Consider the following 27,691-nt stretch of genomic DNA (forward strand, 5'->3'; position numbering starts at 1 on the left):
TATTTTGAAAAAAAAAATAGTTTTATCATTTTATCCCACAAATTGATGATGCATTAAAATATGCCTTGCGTTTTAAGAACTTTTCTTTTATAGATTTATTCATCTAATCCTTAACAAAATATTTTCCCACACCTTTTGTGAACTGAGACAAAGTTAACGAAAGTATTATGCAGCTACCTTCATGTATTGCATAGGGTGGTCCTTCTGTTGGAAGCTTTTCATACATAAAGCAATTTTTGAAAAATCTTGATATTAAATGTTTATGTAAGAAGCAGAGGGTTGTCAGTTTTACATACTAATTATTAGTACAGTGCAGAACCTTTTATCCGGGAACCAAAAAACCGGGAAACCAGAAAACCGGCAACCTTTTGCCGATTTTCCCGCCATTTTTTAAAAATACGCATTTTCGGCAATTTTTGAAAAACTAAGCATTTTTTTGAAATACCTAAAAGAAAATGAGCAGTTTCTTGAATTAAAAAGTACGCACGTAAGTCTGAAATTCTTGTGTTTTATTCCAACTCAAAACTAATGAAATGAATATTGTCACATTATAATGCAGTATTTTATTGAATGGCCTTTAATTAAAACCGTTTAGAGCGGAAGTGACGTCGCAAAGCGCGTGAAACGCCGTGATTCTCGAATTTTTCCGGATAGTTGATGGTGGAATCTAGAAATCGTTAGACGCAAGACTGTAATAAGGCTGCAGGAACTCATAAATTAAATTTCAATTGGTATTAACTTAATGGGGGGTGGGGGCAAAAGCAATAGTTATCAATAATCGCTAACGACAAACCTTTACAAAAAAATGAAAAAACAAAACGCGTTCATGATAACAAAGTCTCTCATACACTATAGTAGAAGAATCGCACATTTACGTTCAAAAACTTGCTCTCCCTTCCCTTCATTCTCTTTCATTTTTAAACATCGAAAATTGGTGTTTTTCTTCCTTTTTCAAAATGGATGTGAGGGTCTCAGGTCTTATTAAATAACTTAAGGTTTTTGGTGTTTAAAGTATTCTCTCACTAGTAATTTTTAATATTTCGATATTGATAAGCATTTCCGAACTGTTTTAATACGTATTACTATTTATTATAGTAATTGAAATTTTATAAAAAATAGGCCAAAAGATCTTTTTAGCGATCCAGAAAACCGGGAAATTCAGATAGCCGGGATAGCTATGGTCCCGAACTTCCCGTATAATTGGTTCTCTACTGTACAATGAAAAACTTAAATTTTAATTAGTTCTTTCAAGAAATGTTTCATTAACCGCGATATTTTCCAAAAGGAAAAACAATGCGGGACAAAAAAAAAAAAAAACCTTGCTAATAGCGTGTATCTTTACAAATCAATATCCAAAAGGAAACTGGTTTTTTCTTCTGTTGCACAAAACAACTTAGAGATTTTTTTCTCACCGTTGCCATTCGTCTAAAGATAAATGGAATGAAAAAGGGAAAAACTAAATGAAACAAAATGTGAACGAGAGAAATTTTTTTAGTGTAATTGAAACTAAAAAATAAATAAAATATATATAGATACATAAATAAATAGATACATATATATATTCTAATAATGTAGCAAAGAAAAACGCATGGAAGTTAAAATGAAATACTTTTAAAAAATATTTGATAAAATTCAGATTGTGGAAAAACTAATTACTGTTTTTTAGAACAGAAATCATAATTATTGAAATAATATAAAACATATTTTTTTGAGAACACTAACTGCATTTTTTATTATATAGTAGTTTATTGCACAAAGTGTTACTATTCAGTTTTTAAAGTTAATGTAATATTTCAGGGTTTTAAAAGTAGATTTTCGTTTCGTTTTAAACGCAGTAGCTAATTAAGAAACCAAATATATACAAAACTAATCAATAACCTGAAGCATATTTTTGAACTTCTGATTTTAATTGAATGAAAATATTTCATATCTTTTTATTTCCCGTAAGTACTCGTATTATGAAACACTCGTATTATTAAATTGTTAACTAACTAATTAGTAAGAAAAAAAATAAAATTGAACAAATAAATATTTAATAATAATAATAATAATTAACAACAAATTTAAAATTTGATTGTAGAATAATAACAATGGGGTTGCTTCCTTCAGTCAAAAGTAGTACTTTTAGTCACTGAAATTGATAGAATAAGCAAAAAATAAATAAATAAATAAAATGGACCCAGAAAATTCTTTCATTTTCCCAACAGTTATTTTTTAATTAATTTTTTAAAATGTCCAATTTTGCAAACAAGACGTGGTCTTGACGACGTCACAAATGATGCTCTTTGGCGCATTTTATACCGCGTTTCCACGTCATGATAATCAAGAAGCGAATTAAAATTGCGGTGTACGCTTGCTATCAACCAGATCGTTGCCAATACACGTGAGTAAAGATGCGAATAAAATATTTTGCTCTGTGAATGGCAACACAGAATGGCATTTCATCATTCGTGACGTCATTGGCAAGAAATGTAAACAATGAAAGCGCAACGAAGCGTAATTTTTTAAAAATATTAAAATCAAACAAATTATTTAAAAAATCGTTAGAGCCAATGTTTTTAAGCGTTTCTTCTAGAAAAAATACTTTTAAAATTTTGGAAACGACCCAATTATAAATGTTTACACATTTTTAAATATTTATAATATCTTGCACTAATATTAATATAACGAAGAGGAAATGGGAACTGTTCATGTGTGTCTCTAGATGTTGTGTTCACTAGTACCACATCATCTATCTCAGAATTAACTCTCAAAAATGAAGAATTCTTAATTCAGTTAAACAATTGGAACATTGTCGTAAATGTACTTCAATGTTCACATAATGATTTGTAATAATTAAGTTTAGGTTATTAGTTTAAAATATGTCTGCACGTTGTTTGAAGTAAATACGCCTTCAAGTGCGGAATCTACGTTGACTTTCAGTTTCCCCTTAGACGCTAATGTTAAGGGATATCAAATGTTCAAAATTGAACGGAAAATTGTTCAAATCAAAAAGATATTTTATATACTTGTTTTTCATGAAAAGCTTTTTCATGCAAGTTTGTTTGAAGCAAATTCGCCTCAAGTTCGGAATTGCCTTGAATTTCCCCGTAGGCACTAATGTTAAGCGTTTTGAACTGTTCAAAATTGAATAAAAAATAGTTCAAATCAAAAAGTGAAATATAGGAATGAGGTGTCCTTGCCGAGATCTTTCAAAAAAAAAATGTTCGAATCGGACTATTCACTCAAAAGTTATTAGGGGAGGGGGACAGACCGACAGATCGAAAGTTATTTTTCCCCATCTCAATACCCTATTTTCCAATTTTTAATTTTTCGATATTTACTTAATTATTCATTTTATTTATTTTTATTTTATTTATTTATTTATTTATTTATATTTTTATTTATTTATTTATTTATTTATTATTTATTTATTTATTTATTTATTATTTATTTATTTATTTATTTATTTATTTATTTTTTTTTTTTTTTGCGATATTTCCAATATGCATTAAGCCTTCTTTCATGCTTTTTTCTTCTTTTTCTGACTTTTACTGGGAATGTAGATTAAAAATGAATATAAAAAAGAACCCCAGAGTGGGAAACTCTTACATCTAAGTACAATTATGTACATTCTAATGCTACAATCCCACAAATGAATTGAGTAACTTAAATTCTTTTTTTTTTCTGAAAAAGTTGTACACAACACTTAACTATGCGTTTAATGTCTGACACTATGAAATTAGTTTTTTACCTCAGATTTGGCCTTTAAAAGTTCGATGATCAGGAGAAAGAGAATGTTAAAAAAAAAAAATAAATAACTAGTATGACTATTCGCAAATACACACTGTTAAAAGTAAGATACTAGGTATTTAAATTACTATACATAATTTTGTTTTGTTGACAGTAACATTGATTTGCAGTCATTGTCAGTAAAAGATAGAATTGAAGCAAAAGAAGTATAATTTCAGAAAATTTTGGGTGCAAAATATTTAGGTCCACAATTTAATATACTTCTCTCTTTAAGTACAATAGTGCATTTAAAACCCTTGAAACGCCGAATATATCAGCTAAAAAGACAAGCAGATTCATACAGAACCAAACGAGCCTACTTTTACGTTTACCAACATCGACTTCCTAGCATAAGATCAATATTCTTTTAATTAGCCAAGACTGCAAGTTGTATCATACATACCATTTTAACATTTGAATCTGATTTCTAAAAACAAAATATGCCACTCCAATCTGATGCATAAATACGTAATAAGTACATAATAATAAATACGTAAAATATAAATTTACCAACGAATAAAGTTTAACACCTCTTAAACCATTCGGTTATATTTTTTTACATTAAAAATGTACTTATTCGTTTTCAAAAAAAGAAGTAAAAATAAAAAGCACATCGAAATAAATAAATGTTATTAAAAGAAAGAAAAATGCTTATTGCTGTTTCTTTCAGGTAAAATTGAAGAAAACTCTGATTTTATTTTTCACCGTTGCCAAAAATCAAAAAAAATCAACATGCTTTAAATAAATAAATAATAAAATTTCATCTTAAATAAATAACCCTTGCAAAAAATATAATTGTCTGCTTTTAAAAAAAAGCTCACCGAATTTCCTTTTATTTCCCATTACCAAATAATAATAATAATAATAATAATAATAATAATAATAATAATAATAATAATAATAATAATAATAATAATAATAATAATAATAATATTCAAGTATTCAGTCTCCACTCCTTCAAACTGTATAGCTCCGACAGGTGCCGAAGAAAGTAGCTGTTCTGACATCTGCGGACGCTCAGAATGTCAGTGCTGCTTGCTTGGAGTTAGTTAAATATAATATAAATAAATAATGAAAGAAAGAAAAGGCTTAGGAAATCGAGGCTGTTACAAGGACTGTCTTCTATGGAGCTAGAATCGATGCCTTTAAGCATCTAAAACTTTAAACGCGTTTTTCTCACAGCAATTTTTTCAAAGTCGGTGTTCACTGCTTATTTTAAAACCAATTGACTGATCCATTTGAAATTTTGTACACACATACTGCATATAAAAAAACCTCATCCCTACGTTGAATATGATTTATTTTTAATGCGTTTTTTACTAACAAAATTGCGGAATTTTCCGTGAAAAATAGCACTGTTAACTTCAAAAAAAAATAGTAATAAAAAAACAAATATTTTTTGTACATCTTCGTCGAGAGCTTTTTCCAACAAAGTTTGATTGAAGCAATTCCGTCTTTAAGACCGGGAGCTATACTTGCCTTAAATTTCCCCGTAGACATAAATGTTAATTTTTTTAACTGTTTAATATTCAACGAAAAATTCTTCAAATCAAAAAGTGAAATGTGGGAATGAGCTGTCCCTTCTGAGACCTTTCGGAAAAAAAAAGCGGTTTGTTCAAATTGGACCACATCCACTTAAAAATTATTAGAGAGGATAGACAGATTGACAGGCCGACTCGCTTTTCCGCCATCTCAAAACCTTACTTTCCAATTCTTAATTTTTCAATATATTTTTGATTATTTTGCTTATATTCGACTTTTTTCTTGTTTTTAGCGATATTTTTTAGATGCATTGAGCATTCTTTCATGCTTTTTTCTTCTTTCTTAGAAATTTAAGAGAAAGTAATATCCGAAATATTTATACTATCATCGTTTTCACAACGTCTAAAGCCCATTTTGTTCATTTGATTCTAAACAGTAGAAATACTTGCCGATATTTCATATCAGAACAACTTGATAAATCAGATACACATCACAAGCATTTACTTCTAGCCTCAAATATTGAACACTTTTAGACAACTTGATACGTCAACGTAATGAGAGAGATATATACTATCTGGTTTGGGAATCACATCTACTCCGTTTCGGCAAACTATCAAAGCTTAAAGGACCGTCACAGACACAGTAGACAAATGTCAATGTCAGAATGTTATGGGTACAGTGACAGCATATATACTTATCGAATTAGGGGATTTTGTAGACGCATAACGACGCCAATTGGAGGGGGATAAGTTAGAGCATCAGTATATATGCATTTTGGGGGCTAATGTCTGAATTTGTAATACAAACCAAGCAACTTAAGTATCATCAAATTAAAGTGGATATTTTTATTTGATTTACTGTTGATTATTTTTCTGAAAAAAGTAAATTGTTAAACACAAAGCGTTTCACAATGCTTCTGTCTTTTTACTTCCTTTTACAAAAAAGGAAGTATTGTATTCGCGAAAAAATTTTCACTCAAAATTCGGCCTTAATTACCATTTTGCTCACCCCCGAATTAATGTTGAGTTTTTTTTTTTTTTTCCAATCCGATCACACGCGGATAAGTGCCTAAGAACGTATAAACACCCGAAATATCCATTTTGACTTTCCCCGAGTTAATTACAGTAACTTTTCTCGTGACGTATGCATGTATGTGCGTATGTGCGGATGTATGTCGCATTACTCAAGAACGGTATGTCCTAGAAAATTGAAATTTGGTATGTAGACTCCTAGAGGGGTCCAGTTGTTGTTTGTCTCCTTTTTTGGTTGCATTCGGGTGTTTCTAAAGGGATCTTTTGCCCATTTTTGGGGGGAATCATTGTTAATTTCGATTGATAATCAAGTGGTGTTATAATTTGGCGGACACTTGGCGATATATCGTCAGTCCTTTGGTCGCCAAGTTTTGTCGCCAACTTAGCGACAAAATTGGCGGGGTTTTTTTTAATCTGTTTTTAATTTGGCCACTGGTGGTGATATTTAGAGAGCAAACTATTGAATCACATTAAAATTGCCAATAATGGGAAAATGACATTAAATTGCAGTAAAAGGAAGTCATGTGATGCACACATCTGCTCGTTTTTACTTTCTTCTATATCTAATATATAGAAGAAAGTATTGGATTCGTGCAAATTTTCGATTTTCGAATTTTGACGGATTCGAACGTTTTGAGGTGTGCTGAGTTCATTTCGACTATTTTTGGAAAATGTCTGTCTGTCTGTGTGTGTGTATGTGTGTGTGTGTGTATGTGTGTGTGTATGTGTGTGTGTCACGTCTGTGTGTGATCAGTTTTTTGTGGCCGCTCTACAGCAAAAACTACCGCATGAAATCGAACAAAATTTGGTACGCATATGTGCCCTTATGTGAACTTGTGCCCATTGGTTTTTGGCGCGAATTCCTTCAAGGGGGGTGGAGCAATGGGACGTTTTTTGAGTTACGCGTGATTGCTATTCCTCAGGAAGTAACTGGCGGAATCAAACAAAATTTGGTCCATATGTTGGTATTAACAAGAACAGGTGCTGATTCAATTTTGGTGTCAATAACTCTAACGGGAGTTGAGCTATAGAACGTTTTTTGTCGTCATTTGTGACTGATGTATCTCAAGAAATAATGAACGGAATGAAAGAAAAATTTATCGGCAAGTAGCCCTTAGTGGGTATAAAAGCTGATTTTATTTTGGTGTCAACAGCTAAAAAGGGGGGTAGCGCAATCGCCCGTTCTTTTTTTCCATTGTGAGTGCCCTATCTCAAAAAGTAATGCTACGTTCTGGTTGAAATTTGGAATATATGTGAATCCATATGTAAACAGGCTTTGGTTCAATTTTGGCGCCAATCGCGCCAAGAGGTGCTGATTTATTTTTATTATCATTATTTTTTAGCGAATAAAAATAGCTTTATTAGTGCAACAATAAGAAAGATAAATCGTAATAGATTATCGTCTGCTTATTTCTCGTGATTTTAATTGTATAGAAATGATCGGAAATATTATTTCTATGATTTAAAATTTTTAACTGTTGCCATCTTATGTTTGTTAACAAATAAAATATTTGTAATTAATTCAAGCAAGGCTTTTAAAATAACTTTCAATTTTCGCTCTTTGCTTTGCTTTTGCAATAATGCAGACATTGGGAAGATCGTCAAGTTTTTTCATGTGTAATTTTGTTTTTGTTGGGAATATTGCTTCCTCGTCAAGCATGGGGAGGGATCAGAAAAAAAAAAGAAAAATATAGAAGAAAGTTTCGTGATGGCCACAACATACTAGTTTCTTATGTAGTCATTTATGAATCTGTCATATAACATATATGATGGGAGCAATAATGACTGACATAACATAATAAAGAATATGTTTTCCTTCGTTTTCAACTATTTTATTAAAGTTTTAAAGTTTGTCTCCTTTTCCGTATAGGTCATTCATATGCTGTTCGTCGTCGTAACTCTTTTTGGAATTTGTTGGTTGCCATTGCAGTCATACAACATTCTACAAGAAGTGCTGCCACAAATTAATAAGTAAGTCACACAAATCCACTTTAGTTTTTGAACTGTAGAAGTTCCAAGAAGTATGATGACCCATTTCATTATTTTAATTTTTCAACGACAACATTCAATCTGAAAATCAGTATTTATTTCCATTCGTTATTTTCCGGACTGGTGGTTTGTCAATATTTAAAGAGAAAAGAAAATTGTTGTGAAAGACATTGCATGTCAAGAACTAAGTTTAAAAGAATCATTATAATAATGCAAAAATCTGTAAAAGTTTAAAAAAACATCCCAACTGCAAAAGTAAACCTTATTAAAGTTATTCTTTAAAAAAAATTCATTGTGTCATCAACACGCAAACTACGTTTTTGCCATGTATGATTGATACGGATTATTCAAAAGCAATTATCTAAATGAAAAAAGGAAAGTTTGATTTACACACTGCATTCAAATAAATACGGAATCCTCCTCCAGAAGACAGTTAGAAATCGAAAAAGGAACCGAACATCCATGAAAAATGTTTTATTATCATTCTCATATTATGAAAAATACATATCATTTCGTTATTGAAAAGTGAAGTGGATTAAATGCAGCTAATTGTTCTGACAGTTTAGTTTTCTCAAAATCTTCATAAACAGTTACTTCATGTAAAATCTTTACTCTTCTCCGAGCTTTTAACATGTTCATGGCCAATTTAATAAAAAGGAAAACTTTTAAAAAATGCTTCTTCATAAAAGAAATTAATTTCATTTCCAGGTAGTTATTGTTTCGAAAATAGTTAACGAACGTAATAAACTTTAATAAGCGATGTTTGGCATCCCCAATGCATAAAGGTGCTGAAAAATGGTTCAAAAGCCACTGAACAAACAGCTTTGCCGCAAAACAGAGGCAGATAATAACCATGTCTAAAGCCCTGAATCGCAGAATAAGTAGCGACAGGTCCGTCTGCCATCTTGGGGCTAAACGATGCTTTCTTCCTTTGTCTACTATGATGAAGTAGAGTGTTTTGCTTTTTGATTGTGGTTTCTTATTTACTCCATGTTAATCCACAATCAAGAAGCACCACAATCGTGAAATAAAACACGCTACTTTATTATAACAGACATAGGGAGAAAGCACTGTTTATCCCCAAGATGGTGGAGGGTATGTCCACGGTGACTGACGTTACAATTTGACTCTATTTTTTAACTTAGAAATTCAGCGCTGTCTTGAAATTTAATTTTGTTTATTCTGAAATTGATCTAAAATATCATAATATGGTACATTACTGCCCCCACACTTGTTTTCAGACTTGAGGAAAAAATTTTAGTATGAAATTAAGGGGAATAAAAAAACGTGACTGATGTTACGCAGAAGAGACATTGAAAAAAGTGACTTATATATAATTTGAAATTCTCTTCAAACTAATAACGTAAAACCTAAACAGATTCCTTCCCCTTAAAATAGAGATTTTAGACTTGATGAAAACACTTTGTTTTATTGAAATAACTTAAAAATTAAAAGTATAAAAATTATTTAACACCCGTGACTGATGATACAACGATTTTGTGACTGATGTTACATTTACAATAAATTGCTGTAATCGTAAATTATTTTTCCTTGAAAATAAAATTAGCATTTAAAATTGTAAAATTGTATTAAAATACTAGAAAAGTTCCTTTATAAAGTTTTAAAAGTTATATTTTTGATGTATTTCATGAGTCTTCTTGCCTTTACTACATCTACTGCGCTTAATATTTTATTCCCTTTTTCATGTGAATAATATATTTCATCCACATTGACAGGCTATTTTAAATGTTTTACTGCTTGAATCTTGACAGTCCCTAAATACTCCTAGTTTTCGATTTCAATGCATCTAACTTCTCGCGATACAATTGTTTGTCATACTCTTCAAGAACCCGTTCTCCATTTGCAGTCAACAATGTTCTGTTGGAAGTGATTCCCTCCTTTACATTAAAAAAAAAGGTTGTTGCTATACAGCTTTTGAGTTTAAAAAAAAAAAATATTACTCAAATATAACTCTTCATAACATGGCTGCTAGTCGGATGGTGAAAGCTCTGAAATTTGCATGAAGCTGTGACATTTAGAAATATTTCTGTATTGATGATGTAGCACTTTTATTCAAATGTAATACGTGAAGAACTAAGAGTATCTGTTTATAAAATTTCATGCTAGAAAATTTTTTACAGCAGCAGTTTTCTTTCGTGAAGTTATAACAAAGAGCGATTTGAATGACTAACAGATTTTAATCTTGGTTTCATTATTTTAAAGAGGGGCAATGCAGTAGCTAATTTAAACCTGGGACTTCAATACTTTAAATTTGTTCTATACTAATTCTATTTCTTCACCTAATTTCTCTTTTTAATTTTATTCTAAACTAACTTTGGTAATTATGCTAGGTTTTTTAAAATTATTTTATTTTTTATTCTCCGCTCTTTTCATTTTCTACTTTGTTTTACCTTTTGTAATTTTCATGTTTTCCTTTATTTCTTAATTTATATCGCCTCCTTTTTTGCCTTTCTGTACCAGTCAATGCCATTTGTGCAATTTGTTTGAGGTTTATTAGAGAAAAGAGAAATGTGACTGATGTTACTGTGACTGATGTTACATATTTTAAAAAGGTTTTAAATAATTAAATCAAGTAGTTCTAAATATTTAAGGGATTAATATTAAAGATATCATCATAAATGAAGAGAATATGACTTTTTATAAACTTGCGTTTGTTTTTGTTTAAGCAATGCACAATTTTGTGACTGATGCAATATTAGTATTAGGCCTAGTTTAAAAGCAATAGCTACAAGGCAATTATAACAGTTTAAAGTTTCTTTGTTAGTTTAATCTCTTCCTAGATAAACCGCGTTTCAATAAAAAAAAAATAAGACATAGCAATTAATTTCCTAGGTGAAAAAAAAGATTAACTTTCAGAACCGCTAATGCAATGACGCATGGTCACTAACTAGTGTTGTCAAAATTTGCCAATAAAACTTTTAAAAAATGTGTTTATAACTTTTTTCGCATAGTTTTATAAAAATGCAGTCTTTTTTACCTCATATGAAAGGAAAAAAATACTGATACAATGAAGTTTTTTTTTTTTTTTACTGTGATGTCCCCAGTTTCATGGAAATGCCCTGGACGTGTCGCTAGTTATTCTACGACTCAGGGCTTTGGCCGTTAACCCACTAATAAATGCATTGTTTTTTGTTTTTTTTGCCGATAATATGCTGATCTACTTGCATCCTGCTTTTAACAGGAGTTTCTTCGGGTTTCTACCAAGAGCTTGTTTACTTCGTTGAGAAAAACTATTTTCCAAGACATCACCTCTTTTCCCATCTGAAAGAGGTTTTTTATTACTATAATAAGCAGAAATGTTTATCTATCCAGTTTGAGAGATGTTATAAATAGTACAACTAAAGAAAGCAGACCATTTACCTTCAAAGTAGTTTAGCTGTTATTATTATCCATTTTATCAATGTAGATTTTTCTGTTATGTTTTGAAGTAACATTAAACGCACTCAAGAACATGGAAGCTCCGAACTTAAACTTTCTGTTATGTTTTGAAGTAACATTAAACGCACTCAAGAACATGGAAGCTCCGAACTTAAACTTTGGTTTTGGAAGGAAATTATCAATTTGCCGAATGGAACTCCGAATTTTTCCAACTTATAAAATACGGATGTGCACATATAAGTACATTTAATGAAACGGGACATTCCGGTATTTAAAAAATGTAATAATTGTAATTATGTCGCCAATTTTGCCCAATCGTCAGACAGAATTTTCCGAATAAATAATTTTTATGAGGTCCCAGTGACCTCCCGTGACATCCTATGCAGGCGCCACTGTTCAGGAAGACTGAACACCATACTGCATATAGAAAAAGATACTTAATACACATACACACAACTGCAATGAAGGAAATGAAAAGATAGAATGCTCCAAATCTAATTAAGAAATTAAGTTCCTGGTTGTTTGAACGGCAGTGCCGCTGATGAACAAAATACAGTTTTCTAATATTTTTTGCCACTGATTTTTTTCGGAGTAGGAGAGAAATTTTTGAGACATAGAAATGCCATCTGAACGAGACTTCGTAGAAACTTAATATGGTTCGGAAGCAACCCTGAGACATTTTGGCGAAGTAAACTCTGTTTTCTTTCTTTAGAAAATTTTTAGAGAGAAGCATATTTCATTGATGTGGGATTTTAATACGAATAACTTCACATTTTTTATTATGTGTTTATTACATCTCTACACTGTATGCTGAACAACTTTTTCAATCAACAGAAGATCTGTCGCAGAACATAAAAACATATTCTAATTTAGCATAAGTCCAAAATTAGTTAAGGGTGCTTCCGGGTTATCCCGTACCCCTTTTCGTTGACTCTTGGATTAACTCTAAGTCAAACAAGATAATACTATGAAATTTACCCCAAAACAACTATGCATTAATTATTTACCTTAAACTATTAAGTACAATTTTTTCTCAATAAAACATACAACTTGTTTCTGTTTTCTAGGTACAAGTATATAAACATCATATGGTTCTTCTGCCATTGGCTTGCTATGAGTAATTCCTGTTACAACCCTTTCATATATGCCATCTATAACGTAAGTTTTTTTTAATTAACAATTTCATACAATTTGAATATATTAATGGCTAATATTTTTGTTTTCTATTAAAATGAACGTTTCAGTTTTCTCAACTTTGTAGTGTATTGAAACAAATCAAGGAAGCTAAGGGTTTTTTTTTAACTACGAGTGGTATTTGAAAATTAGATAAAATGCTGTCAATCTCATTGGTTAATTGTTAATCCATAAAAAATTTTAAAATGTGGTGATATATGCTTTGTTTTACTACTTGATGAAAGTAATATCACACATTTGGAGTTTTCACCAAAACTAAATAATGCCACTTTGATTTCAGACAAACATGTTTTAGAAAATGAATTGTCTAGCTCTGATCCGATTGCCTGAATTTCATTTGTTAAAATAGGGATGAGGAAATCCGGTTTGCGTTGCGATAATGATTATAGCCGCTTTGTTAATCTAAGAGAATTTCTCCTCTTTCAACTCATAAATAAATGAGCTCCTCTAAGTTACCAGTGCCACAGTGTTAACACTGTTAATAAAGAAAGGTGTTCATCCTGCAACAAAATGCTATCAGAAGAACATCGTATATAGTTCCTGCATCAAAATCAACACACGACTTAAAGGAGAAATTCTTTTCGTTGAACAAAAAAAATGGGTATTCATTTGATATTTTTGTTACCTCATGAACAAGGCATAGATCCGGTGTCGGGACACCAAAATGTTAATACGGCAAACCATGGCTTTATTAGGCTTCAATATCAATTTATAGGTTATCAAATAACATTAAAAAATGGCTAGTTGTATTAATATTTTGCGCTTTCATTATCTAAGTTTTCATTGAAATATGAAACATCAGTAACAACCTTTGACAATAATGCCGATGATTACCATTCACATTGCGAATGGAAAAATATAGTGCACATGTTAGTCGCATGTGATTTATATAGTGATTAACTTACTGAAGTGGGATTAAACTACAGAACTGGAGAGAATATCTCAAAAGAGTAGTACCACCAGAAATTCACTATATTTTCTCGCTTTCTTTGATTTTATGACACCAACCCTATGCCTGTTACTTTGTGGGATTTTAATATGAATGAACACTTATATAATAACAATTGATAGCAATGTATTGTCATTAAATGTCACAAATAATAATTTATAAAAATTACTTTGTTGAAATTTAAATTTCGTCTAATGCCGAAATTTGAGTTAAACATTCATAACTGCAATTTATTCTCTTTTAATAGACATTAGTACAATAGAGAGAGACAGAAACTCTACTGCTGAATGCAAAAACATAAATAGAGCCATTTAATATCGTGATAGCTTTTAATATCTTGATCAACAGTTATATTGCAGGACACCTGCAATTTTATGAGGAAAGTAATAGGTAATTATCTCTTGCTGATAAAATGCATTAATTGCATACAACTGCAGTACAATGCAGAAACACGAAACATTTTCTCAAATTTTTGCATCTAATTTGTCCTGCTTTATAATTACAAAGATAAGACTTAAGATATTTATTTCCATTTAATGATTTAAATCTGTGCGTTATCATTACATCGAAAGCTCTCTCTTAAAAGGTAATTGCGTTTAAAATATTTTTAAACATCACAATACTTTATTACTGAAATTAATGGTATATGTACACTGTTAAAACTACAGGTTGCGTTTGGCACCTGTCAGGAGTGAAACGCTTGTTCACCAGCGACACCCGAAAGAGAGCCGAAATTGCACCCTTAGCAAGGGTGAAAAACTGGCTCCCTTCACCCAACGTGCACCGTAGGGGAAAAGATGGTACCCTAGGTGAGAAAATGGCACCTTTATTGCTTCCTATAGGGATTCCCCCCCCCCCCCCCGCCGTGTTGTGTGCGTTTTTGAATACAATTGTGTTTTATTTATTTTGATTTATATATACGAAGGCATTTGATCACATTTCAACTTTCGAACATAGTTTAGAAGTGTTCATGACTTTAATTTGTCTGTTCGTGCACTAACTTTCTTATATTCACACTTGAATTGCTCAGTAATTAATATGTTGTTGACAATTTTTACTATAATCCGTACCGGATTATAGTTCATTAAAACGGATTATAGTTCATTTAAACCAGGGAAGGTATTTATCAATCATTTGCCGGAACAACCAGAAATATTAGGTAACATTAGATTAGAATCATAGGAAAATAAAAGCGTTTCATAAACGTTTAAAATTTTAATCGAGCGTAACTTATCAATACTTATTATAAGATTAGATATTTGAGTATCCTTATGCGTACAAGATAAATACTAATTTAAAAGCCCTTCTTTAAAATGTCAAGTTTTCCGTCAGATTAAAAATAAAAACGAGCAGATAACTACATTAGCTTCATGCAATAACGCCTGAGAAAGATACGTTAACCAAAACACGATGTGAAACATGAGTCAAACGCTGAGTGAGAGATTTCTTTTCACGCAGTTTTTTTTTCTCTGCCTTTGCTGCTCTATTCGTTTCCACTACGTAGTTATTTCATTGAGAAGAAATAGACATTGGTATATAGGCTGTTTACGTCATTGCATTTTTATTCCGGAATTAGCAATTCAATTATCAACTGATTTAAACGTTTTTATTTTTAATGTTGTTGTTCAAGATAGTACTGATAGATAGTTTTAAGTAACAGTTTTGCAGGATATAAATAACAAGACATTAAATGTTTAATAAGGTAGACGGAACAATAAGAGTTGTCAACATACTTTAAACACTTTAAATATGTTCGAAAGTTCTAAGAGCTACAATATGATCAAATGCCTTTACTTACGCGAGATTTCGAAGATTAATCCACGAAATTTTCAGTTTTGTACTTCATTCAATGTGAAAGTAAATTTCGTTGCAACTTCCTTCGTTCGCCATTCAAACTGAAGTTTCGTTGGACGATAAGTCAAAGCGCATGCGCAAGGAGTCGCTCTCCTATTGAATGGTCTTTTAGCACTTTTGTTGACGTCGTTCACCCACTGAGGAACCAAAAGCACCTTAACGACACTTCCTAGCCTCTGTTTCACCCAGAGGCACCGTTTTTTCACCATTGGGTGAAATTCTTTACCCCTGTGGAACTCCTGGTTTTAACAGTGTATACATTTTGAGCGATCAGATTTTGTCAAAGAATATAAAAAAATCGTTACGTTATTACACCAGCATCAAAACCTGCATTTTTTTTTTTTAGCTTTTCAGTACTAATAACAAGAAACTGAAGACAAAACTTATATTCACCATCTATTTTTTCATGGTTCTGTTCCACATACCTTCTTCCACAGATAAAGAATTTTTCTACAACATTTTAACACAAGTTAAGCATTAAGTCCTTGCTTTTTGTCCGGCTACAGAAAACTCATTCCTGTTTTTTCACACAATGTTTCATGTATGAGTATAGTTAATGTTTTAAAATTCGTTTTTTTTTTTTTTTTGGAATTTTTCAATAGCCCTAGCACAATTAAAAACTAAATTATGAATGTTTTTCTTTACAAAATTTTATCACATAACATATCCAAACCAAAACAATGAGTAGTAGAGCCGTTAAATATATAAAAACTAAACTAAAAGGAGCAAACTGTACAAAATGGAAAGGGAGCTTAAACAGTTATTAAATTCGGGTACTTAACTTTTAAAATGTGAAAATACGAGCAACGTTAATAGGCGCAAATGAAACATTAAATAGTTTTTTATTAGCACCCATTGATGTTGTTCGTTTTCTAACAAATGTAGAAATCATTAGCAGAATGATTCGGGTTAACATCACTATCCTTCCAAATGGTATTATTTACTTTGCTTTAGTTTCCAAGACACTTTAGAACTCAACATTCTAAGAACGTACCCTTCTGAAACAATCAACGTAATTTGGAACCGAAATTGATTCATGGGACTAAGATTTTCGACAAAACTTTCCCTTTATTTTAAACTAATGTACCCGCACGTCTTTGCCCGTAGTAGAAAAATTAAAAGGTCATTTGGTTCACCTGTATATTTACAAATAATGGATGGTGAATTTCTTGCCATTTTGCTATGTTAATTTGATCGCCCATGTTACGGTTCCACGTTATGATAATTTGGTAATTTACTTGTAATTTGCTCGGTAAAATATTCTTAAAATTGGAATAGAAAAAGAACAAAATCGAATTTTCGAAAAATCGCTTCGAGGTGCACACCCCCACGCTACAAAATAATTTTGTGCCGAATTTCATGAAAATCGGCTGAACGGTCTAGACGTTATGCGCGTCACAGAAATCCAGACGGAGTGAGATCCGGACACCCAGACAGAGAGACTTTCAGCTTTATTATTAGTAAAGATAGAATAACCGCATGCTTCATTTAGATTGAGGATAAGGAAGCAGACAGTAGAACTACTCCATCGTGCGACAATAGCTTGTAAATTATGTGATGGAGTTTTCTAAAGATTATCAAAACTCTACATACTATAAAATGAAGTCTCCAAAAAGCGTCTGTGTGTTTGAACTCGCAAAACCTACTACTTGAACTACCCGGCCGATTTCTCTGAAATTTTCTCAGTTTGTTCTTTTGAGTCCTGAAAAGGTTTGAAGATCAGTTAGAAAAAAACTCGATGAATATATCTTTTTTTATTTCAGTTTAGGTCCAATTTTCACATAAATTCCTGAATATGAGGGTGAAAAATTATTTTCACATGTTAATATTATGTATGGTTGGAAAGAGTTGAATTTCCCGCATTCTACGCAATTAGTTTCAATGATCTAACCTACTTACGGCGGGAATTATTTGCTTTTGTAGCTCGAATTTGTTTAGGCTTAGCTGAAATTTAGGCACTACTTTCTTCAAAAAATCTATCAATAAAAAGTGAAGGAATCGTCCCACAGTTTTCTTTTTGACACCATTTGAAAAAGCGACATTTTTTACTCCTGATCTACCTCGACCCATGGTCGAAAAACTAAGCTTCTATTTCAAAAGGAAAAAAAGTTACAATCCTTTTTCAATCAAGTTCAAAAAATCGCATTTCCATTCAAATTGGCAACCATTTTCTTTCGAATTTTAATTCCATAAACTTATTTTATTTTGCATTTTTCATGATTACGCTTTTTAAATCCATTATTCTCGATTTAATTTCTTAAAAGTATTTTAATATCTGTCGGCATTGTTTGGAAGGGAAATTTTGCACGATTTTTTTAAAATTTATTTAAGAATGATTGTTGTATGTACGTCACTTGACACAATTTGTATTTTCAAGGTGGACCGGGCAAAGCCGGGCAACGCAGCTAGTTACAGACAAATGCTTCTCTATTTCCTTCCTTCATAATGATATTTGAGTGTCATATAAACTATTAGCTTTTGAGTACTCTGGGGAAGCTAGTTATAATAATATTAATAATAAATACTTAATTCATATAGTGTCTATAAAACCAACACTAAAGGGGGAAAAGGGCCCTTTGCTGGGGATCTAGGATGGTGTAAAATGGTGTCATGATTTATCAATGTCGATAAAAAAAATTCGTTGAAAAGCACTTAAAGTTATTCAGTTATAGGGGGATCTGGAGCTCAAACTAAATCTTAAGAATATGTTTTTAGATTAAAAGATGTTTTCAATTAATTTCAACATGCTTAGGCGCACTAGTTCAGAGCCGTTTGAAGTATAATTTTAGATCATTTACAACAGTTTCAAACTAACTTTTTGCTTTGATATGCCGTTCATCTAAAAGCGTAGTCAGAATATAACACTAAATGAAAATGTGATGTGGCGTTTTTTTTTCCCCCCATCAAATTAAAGGGCCATTCCACGAAAAAATCAACCCTTTGTCCCGCACATGACGGTTCATAAATTTTATTAAAAAATAATAATTTTGAAGGGTAATGACGAAATTTTTTGCTTAAGTCATCACACATAAGTTTAAGCAGAAAAAACTTGTTCAGAAAAATTTAAAGTATTATTTTTAACTAGTGGTACCCGCACGGCTTTGTCCATAGTTGAAAACTAAAAGGTCATTCGGTTCGCATGTATATTTACAAATAATGGATGACGAATTTCTCGCCAATTGGCTACGTTCATTCTCTCTCCCATTCCACGTCATGCCAATTTCGTAATTTACTCGTCCATCTTATGATAATTTTGCTCCGGAAGATGCTCTTAAAATTGAAATAGAAAAAGAACAAAAACGAACTTTCGAAAAATCGCTTCGAGGTGCACACCTCCATGCTACAAACTAACTTTGTGCCAAATTTCATGAAAATCGGCCGAACGATCTAGGCACTATGCGCGTCACAGACATCCTACAGACATCCAGACAGAGAAACTTTGAGTTTTATTATTAGTAAAGATGAAATGTATGAGGCGTAAAAGGAGCTCGAATCAGAGATCATAGAATGGAAGAATTTTGCTATATTCTCTTAACCAGAGCGGCACATCAATTCAGATGAGAAAAGGGGGAAACGTACCGGAGTGCAGAAATTGCTGCAAAATCTGACCGACATAAGTAGTCGTTAAAATATGCACGAAATTTGCCAAATGAAGTTTAACTCTTCCATTAATTCTAATATTTTCTAGCCTAATACAAAACATAGTGACGATATGCGCAGCTAGAATTAAGTTTAAGTATTTTCTGTTCAGCAACCGAAAGCCAAAGTCGCAGAGTCAAGCCGAAAGCTCAAAAGTTATCGAAATCTTTTAATAGAATAAAATAATTTCTCCTCTACTCAACCACAAAATAACTTCAGCACAACTTCAGAAATTCTAGTTTTATATCCGCTTTCATCAAGTAATATTTTGAAGTCTGTTCAACAAGTTCGAGAACAAGATACATTCCATTTCTTAACAATAGTTCTAAAAGAGGAAATTGAACTGCTATTAATAGCTATTGCTACTTGAAATGGTGAAGTATTCTTAGAATGGAAAAATGTTCTGTTGGATAACAGAACATTGATTTTATCCAAATTCCAATTACAGCAGATAGATAATATTTGCTTTACGTGTGCGTTTACATGAACGAGTCTACAGCAGATACCGTAAAATACATGAAAAAAATCTGAAATGATAAAGAAGCTCAAGTTTTTTATTATTATTATTATTATTATTTTGCTCTCAGACGCAGTAGCTTCAAATAATGAGAAACTTTTAAAAGCTGCTATGAATGACGTAACAGAGCATTTTTAATAAAGGGAGCGGATTGAAAATGTAATTGGTGAAGATTATTCTATTGGATTAACTTACAATTGAGATACGATTTTGCGTTGCTTTTCGCTTTTCTCAGACAAACGGCAGAAACTTTATGTTGACAACCAGATTATTACGATTTGTTAAGTCAAGAAAGAGACTCTGCAAAATATTAAATCATTTGGAAATAGGTACAAGTATGATTTAAAACGAAAACTCACTATCCCACACACACACTCATATCCGGCAAAAGTAAAGGCTTCTGCATTTACTCGATATCTTTCCATCCATAAGCTCACTTATTTTGCATTGAAAATGGGGTTCCTTGTAGGCGTTGAAACACGTGTATGCAGTAATCTAAAATGCAATTAAACTTTGTTATTTCTTATTTTAATTTTCAAGCACAAAGATTCAACTTCATGTCGCTGTATGTTTTGCAACTCTCATTTAACCTGTCGTCGTTGACACTGGAATGCTCAAGATCGCTTGATTTTTGTTCAAGAGCCTTCAAGTACTTTCGTTTTTTATCTAGCTATGCTCAGGCTTTGTCTCCAAATCACCAACTTTCGCGACCAATTATAGCTCGCTGACCAGTTATGCGCGATCAATTATGCCAGGATTTTTCAGAGAAAACTCTGTAAAACTGGTATCTCTGCCAGTTCACTGTCAATGCAAAGAAAACAACTTGGCTCGACACGTCGCACATTGGTTCAAAACGACAAAAAAGCGGAAAAAATTCAATAACTTTGAATACTCTCAAAAAATGCTCTGGAAAATTGTTAAAATTGTTGTATGGTAATGTTTATCTTCCTGCTGGCGGATCGCATTCACTGCGAAACCCCGATTTTGCGTCTCCTGAATCAACGATTTCCCCGCATTTTACGATTTCTATCATCAGGTCTCAGTTTTTCCGTGTACTAATAATATTAATTTAACCCCTGATGGAAAGTTTGTTATTTATGAATTTCTCGCATTTTACGTTTTCCCTTGGCAGTTAAAAAAAAAAAGAGAAAAAATGTTTTAAAATTAAGTAACGTGTTTCCTTCTGTGCATTTTTGAACATAATCCAATCTGTTGAAATTTAATACATGAAAACAGAAATGCTACTGCTCCATCCGTAGCAAATCTTGTGGACCCTTCGGCCGCCAATGAAGATGAACAAGAAGAGGAAACACAACTCGTCTCTTCTTTCAATACTGCATTTAAGAGCTTACTAATAGTGAAAAACTATTTTCTTTATCATAAAGACCAGGAAAAAACTTTGCAAAGTATTTCAATCCTGGAAGATGCTGTATTTACTTTGGATTCAATGACTCATTATTGCTGACTATTTTCAACTTAAACGCTCGGATTCGTAACTTAATGTGTTAGAATCAGTGGTTGGAAGTAGCGCGCTACAAGTAGCGACGCTACAGTAGTAGCTACATTTTTTAGTAGTTTATAGTGTAGCGCACTACTTTTTTTAAAAAGTAGTGTAGTGAGTAGTTCGATACAAAAAATAGTAATTTGTAGCGATTTCTGGAAGCTACTTTTAATAACTTTAACAAAAAAAGAATCAAGGTTCAAACAAATCTGCCTGGTTCAAATTTTACACAGGTACATTAGCGGATGCAATGAGAAATCAGACTTACAAAAATACGAGCTGGTCTCAAGCTTATCATTTTGATCTGACGTCAATAGTTTGTGTGGCAGCTTAATCTTCATATTTCGTTAACATTTGTATTGAATAGAGCTTGACTTAAAAAGTATATGAATTAGCGATAACCGCCAATTTAATAATTCTTTTTTTTTCTGGCTGCCAAGAATGTGCTGTGGGTGAAAGTTTTATATTTCAAAAAGATTATTGTTCCAATACTTCAAAAGCACTTATTTTCAAGAAAATGGAGATATCAGTGATTTCGCGAGTTGAAAATTTCATGAATTTTATATGAACCGACCGAAAGTTGAAAGGCAAAAAATATATCGCGAGGCTTAAATTTTCGTGATTACGACGGGCAGGGAAAATCGTGAAAATTAAAGTCTCGCGAAAATAAGTTCTTTCATAGTGTTCACCAAATAAAGAAGCTATACTGTAAATGTTATAAGAAGATGATGATATTGAACTGACCTGGCCGGCTTTCAATAAATACGAGCATTACATTGTTGTATAAGAGTATGATAACGGACATTTTTGAAGAAAAAATAGAAAAAAGAAATAATAGATAATTCTTAGTAATATTCCATGTTCAGATGAGCTAATTTATCAGTCTAAACCTTTTTCCGTTCAATCTTCTTATAGTGTGTGTGTATTAGGGTGTCCCCAAAAAATAGAAAGTTGATTCTTCAAGTCACACACCCTCTTATATTTTTCCTTTTAAGTCAAAACAATGAGGTCGTTTCCAATATTTTAAAAGTATTTTTTTTCTGAAAGAACATGCTTAAAAACATAGGATCTAACCATCTTTTAAATAATTTGTTTAAGTTTAATAGTTTTTAAAAATTACTTAAACCGGTGATCTTTCATTGTTTACATTTCTTGCCGATGACATCACAAATAATGAAATGCCATTCTGTGTTGTCATTCACGGAGCAAAATATTTAATTCGCATCTTTACTCACTTGTATTGGCAACGATGTGGTTGATAGCAAGTGTAGAGCGCAATTTTATTCCGCTTCTTGATTATCATAACGTGGAAACGCGGTACAAAGATGCGCCAAAAAGCATTATTTGTGACGTCATCTAGACCACACCTAGTTTGAAAAATCGGACATTTTAAAAAAGTAATTAAAAATGACTGTTGGGAAAATGAAAGAATTTTCTGGGCCCATGTTATTTTTTTGCTTATTCTATCAATTTCAGTGACTAAAAGTACTTTTTTTTGACTGAAGAAAACAACCCCATTGCTAAAAAAGTTGTTCATATAATTTGAACAGCGACAACCCGTGCCGACTTGCGTCTGAAAGTGTGAACTAGCACTTGTAATGTGATAGGCCAAATAATAATTTTAAAATTTTTTTTAGAAACTCCCAAATTCTGTTCATAAAACTTTACCCTACATGCAACACAAAAACTTTTATTAGGTTAAAAAACATTTAGATATCCTACACGTGGCCTAAAATTTATAATTTTCTTTAAAAAACTGAACTTTTTTTCTAATATATTTTTTTTTTAAATGTAAGGTAAAATTTTACGAAATTATCAAGCTGAAAAATATAAACAGTGAAGTCAGTAATTAGCATTAAATAGAAATTTTTGCTCTCCTGCAATATTTAAGTCTCCATTTAAACTTGATATTTTATTCAAATTTATGTGTAGTTTTTTAAAAGATAATAGAAAACAATCATTTTTTTTGAAGAAAATTATAAATACTAGACCACTTGTGGGACACCGAAATGCTTTTTAACCTAACATGTGGTGCATATGATTGGAAGTGCTATGAACAGAAATTCGGAGTTTCTAAAAAAAGATTTTTTTTTTTTTAATTTGGCCTAGCATTACTAGCTTAAGTGCTGGTTCACACTTTCAGACGCAAGTCGGCACAGGTTGCCGTTTTTCAAACATGAAACTTTTTTTAAAAATTGCATTGACATGCGACTTTAAAAATCGACTTTTATTTTTTGTGGAACACCCTAGTGTGTATGCTTTTTAATTACTTATTTTTTGAAAAGCAGCGAAGTAGCGACTACATTTCAAAAGTAGTTTGTAGCCGCTACATTTTTAAAAAAAGCAGTTGTAGTTGTAGTTAACTACATTTGTAACAAAGTAGTTGTAGTTGTAGTTCGCTACAAAAAAAATGTAGTTTTTCCAACCACTGGTTAGAATGATCTAAATAGGTATGTACAATAATGTTCTTTTTGTAAAATATCGCGTTTTTTACCTTTTATAAACGTCATCGTAGCAACCTTTATTATTATTTTCGTTTCCTTATCTAATTTTTGCTTTCTGTCAAATTCCCATATTTTACGTTTTCCATATTTTATGTACTTTATGTTTGATTCAGGCCACTGAGAAACGTGAAATCAGGGTTTCTCTATAGTTCAAATTCATTTCTGGGTTTAGTGAAAAACATAAATTAAATCAGTTGTATGCCACACGAAAGGTTTATTTATTGCAATTGATACCCTCGAACAATATTTTCTGGCAATGTTGACAAACTGAGAACAGCTTTATACTAGAATGATTTCGAAAAGGAAATTAGAAATTTCAAAAGTTTGATGTTTTTCTAATTTTATTGTTTTGTTAAAAGTTTTTTAACTTTTTATATAGAATTCTGTATGAGTTTAAAAAATTTCTTTCTCATATGTATCTTTTTTAAAGCCATACTAAACGGGCCCGAAAATTGCTATTTTCAGGTTACTATTGCATTACATGTAGAATAATGCTCCGCATTAAACCATGACTACGTATATCTGTTTAAAAATATCCTCTATATTTATTGATGAATGTTTCAAGAGCCGCAACTTTCGGAAACAGTAAAAGAACGTTTTTAGGCTCTCCTGCAAAGTAGTGAAACTGACATACGTTAGTCTGGAGCGTGTCAAATTTGATGACCAAATTCTTTGATAAAAAAGCAATTTAGCCCCGTCATAACGTTACGGATTATTTTCTAGCTTACTATATCGGTGTTTGTAAATAGCGAAAATCAAACAAAACATCTGCCACGACTGCAGTCGCAGGTGGTAGCAGCTAAAATGTTGTTGTTTATTTACAGGAAGGATTAAACTATTGATATATGTAAACTTTAGCCCACCGGAAGCAGCCGATAAAAGTATATTCCAAAATATTTTTCAGTATATTTTTTAGAAAATATTATTTTTTTATTTCAGGTAGTTCTCAATTTTCATGAATTTTTAATTTTTAATTACGATGTAATATGCATCCTATAAGTGTGAAAAACCAATCAGAAATGACTTTTATTAAATTTTAGTCCTCCTTATTGAAGGAATGAATTAAAACTGAAGTATAAGGCGTACGTCCGAAAAAAGTAAAAACATAATTGTTTAACAATCTTGGCTAATTTTTGTAAAAACGAATTTTTTTTCCAAAAAATTCTTATGGAGTAAGTTACTACAACTCAAGGGCTAAGTAATTACGGCATGAAATATTTTTTATCTTAAAACTTAAAAATGGCTATTTTTTCCGCCCTTTAACCCACCTTGCGTCGCGTCGGTTAATATATCAGCTCCAGAAGTGGATAGATTGTAGTGTCATACGAATGCTGAACTTCGCAATAAAATTCACTTTTTATGTAAAATAGAAGCTTGTACAAGATGTATTTATTTATTGATTTTTCTTCAATGAAATAGATTTTGAACAGCATTCCAGCATGTGACAACATACGTGGTGTATAAAGATCCCATATTCCAGTGTCAACATTAGTTTCTGTTTTACAAAAGCAAATTGGGAAGCAGTTGTTGTCAAAGATGCGTAGAATTTTCAGAATTTATTCCAATCAAGGAGCAAATACAGAACAGCACCAATTTGTAGTGCATATATTCTGGCATCAGAATAAAGTTGCAATTGCAGCAGACGGTTTTTTTAAGTTGCCAATTATAATATGCTATTAGGGTACCTTTATATTTTATCTCTATTAAAACATCATATTCATTAGTACTATGATAACATACTATGATAACAGATTGTGTTTTAATTTTAAAATTTTACCTCATTGAAAACTTTTACTTATACACACTGCATTAAAATATTTACAAAAATTCAAAACTTCCCTTACACCATTATACGCACAATATTAGCCAAACAAATATCCATGAATTTGCGTATAAGAGAAAGCACTCTTTAGGAAATCTGAATGCTTAATAAACTTCAGTCAAGTTTTTTAACTTGACTGAAGTTTATTACATATTTTTTTTATTACCGTCTAATCGGAAACTGAAAGTTCTTCCTTTTTATATTTCAAGTTCAACGCATGGACATCAAAGATCTTTATAACTTGCTGAGATAAACTGCAATCTTAGTGCAAAAAAGGAGAAGTTAATTAAGCATGATAAAGCGCCATCGTGGATGATATTTCAAATTTATTGCATCTTGATTATATGAAACTCGTCTTTCTCATGTTCTTATCTGATTGAACTAGAATTAAGTTCTTTTAAAAGGAATGGATAATGATATAGCTAAGATAATTTACTTAAAGGGGATTCAAAAGATAACTAATATACATTTCAATAAAAGAGATCTAAGATGTGGAAGGAAATCAACGAAGCACATAATTTTCATCGTGCTGTATGAAGAGCTAAATATATTTATATTTAAATATTATAATTAACCAATTTAGCTAGTTTGTTACAAAACTTTGTTTGACTCCAAAGTGACAAGTGATCAAAACAAAGACTTTGAAAATAATATTTTTGACATTGAACATCGGAGTTGATATTAACTCATCAATTATTTCTTGCTGTATAATAATAGTTTTTATTAATAGATTGCATTTAAGTGAGGGTTATTGTTCCATCGATTGTTTTGTGAAACTCGTTAGAGTTAATAAGAACCACTAGTAAAACTGACCATGCATAAAACTAAATGCCTAGGTTTTTCATATTTAAAGTAATTTGTCGACAGGTCAATTTAGACCATTATAGTATACACAAAAATAGAAAATGGAAAAAAAGAATATTCTTGCATATTTTATGAATAATTACTAACATATAATATGCGATTCAGAAAATGCTTCAGTTGAAGCTTAATGAAAAAAATTTCTTTTTATTTATTTACCCTGCAGGGTATGAAAATGAAGTGTTTGCCGCCATAGTGTGGTCTGGTTGCGATATTTCATATATGAATCAAACAGGTTTAGACATAGATACAAATAAAATTTCCTGCAGAGTTAAGGATAGTAGACTTGCCAATTGAACGGATAGCAGTCTTCATCCTGCAGTTCAGTTTCTAAAACAGTTTTAAAGTGGTTGCTTAAAATTACGGCATGTAGCTCTAATATACGCTTTGCTACGACACACAGTGATGGAAAGAAAAAAAAACCCTTTCAAAGTAGCATAAGTAACGTTTAGAAACGTTTTAAAAGCGTTCTCACAACGTTTACAACCATTTTAAAACACTAATCTGAGGAAGTGAGCTCATTGGGTTGTCAGAATGCCTGGTCCTTGCGACGATCCGTTCGTTTTCATTGCTACATTATGTATTACAACTGCAGTCCTACAATTTTCAACATCTGCTTTAAGCCTAACTTAAAACTAAAATGCTATGTGAAATCGACTTTGTGCTTTTTGACCTGATCATCATACACCTATGTCTGACTTTTTCTGTAATTGATTTACGATAAGTTCTCATAATTGTTTAACTTATTTTTCTAGGAAAGATTTAAATCCGAATTTCGGAACAGGTTTGGATGCTGCAACAAAATTTTTCGACTTCAGCATAAGGATCAAAAGTCTTTGGATAGCCTCTCCTCCAGATATGCTTGATTGTAGAGGCTTAAAATTAAATTGATGACTCTCATGTGGCCAAATTTAAAGTGTTATTCATGTAATACATTTCCTTTAAATAAATTATTTCCACTTGATTTTGTGTTAATGTTTTGTGTGAGCTTGATGTAAACCAAAAATGATTCTGAAACAAGCAAAAAATGTAATTTCAATTTTGCAGTTATACAAAAAAAAAAAAAAAAAGTTTAAAAGAGGATACGCAAAATATCAGCATAAAGACAATTAAGGAAAATAAGTTTATTTCATTTTAGGAATCTTTATAACTCTCTCTTGCTTAACGAAGTAGTTTTC

At 31.5% G+C, this 27,691-nt stretch overlaps 1 protein-coding gene across 1 annotated transcript in view; it reads left to right on the forward strand.

The window, feature by feature from the left end:
• Positions 1–27,409, forward strand: part of LOC129217032 (tachykinin-like peptides receptor 99D) — a 73,082-nt gene extending 45,673 nt beyond the window's left edge. Inside the window, 3 exon segments of the mRNA XM_054851266.1 lie at positions 8,155–8,255; positions 12,740–12,830; positions 27,269–27,409. Coding sequence (XP_054707241.1) covers positions 8,155–8,255; positions 12,740–12,830; positions 27,269–27,379 — 303 coding nt within the window. The 3' untranslated portion in view covers positions 27,380–27,409.
• Positions 27,410–27,691: the final 282 nt, after the last annotated feature.

Source organism: Uloborus diversus, chromosome 2 (genome assembly GCF_026930045.1).
Source record: "Uloborus diversus isolate 005 chromosome 2, Udiv.v.3.1, whole genome shotgun sequence".
NCBI classification, from domain to species: domain Eukaryota; kingdom Metazoa; phylum Arthropoda; class Arachnida; order Araneae; family Uloboridae; genus Uloborus; species Uloborus diversus.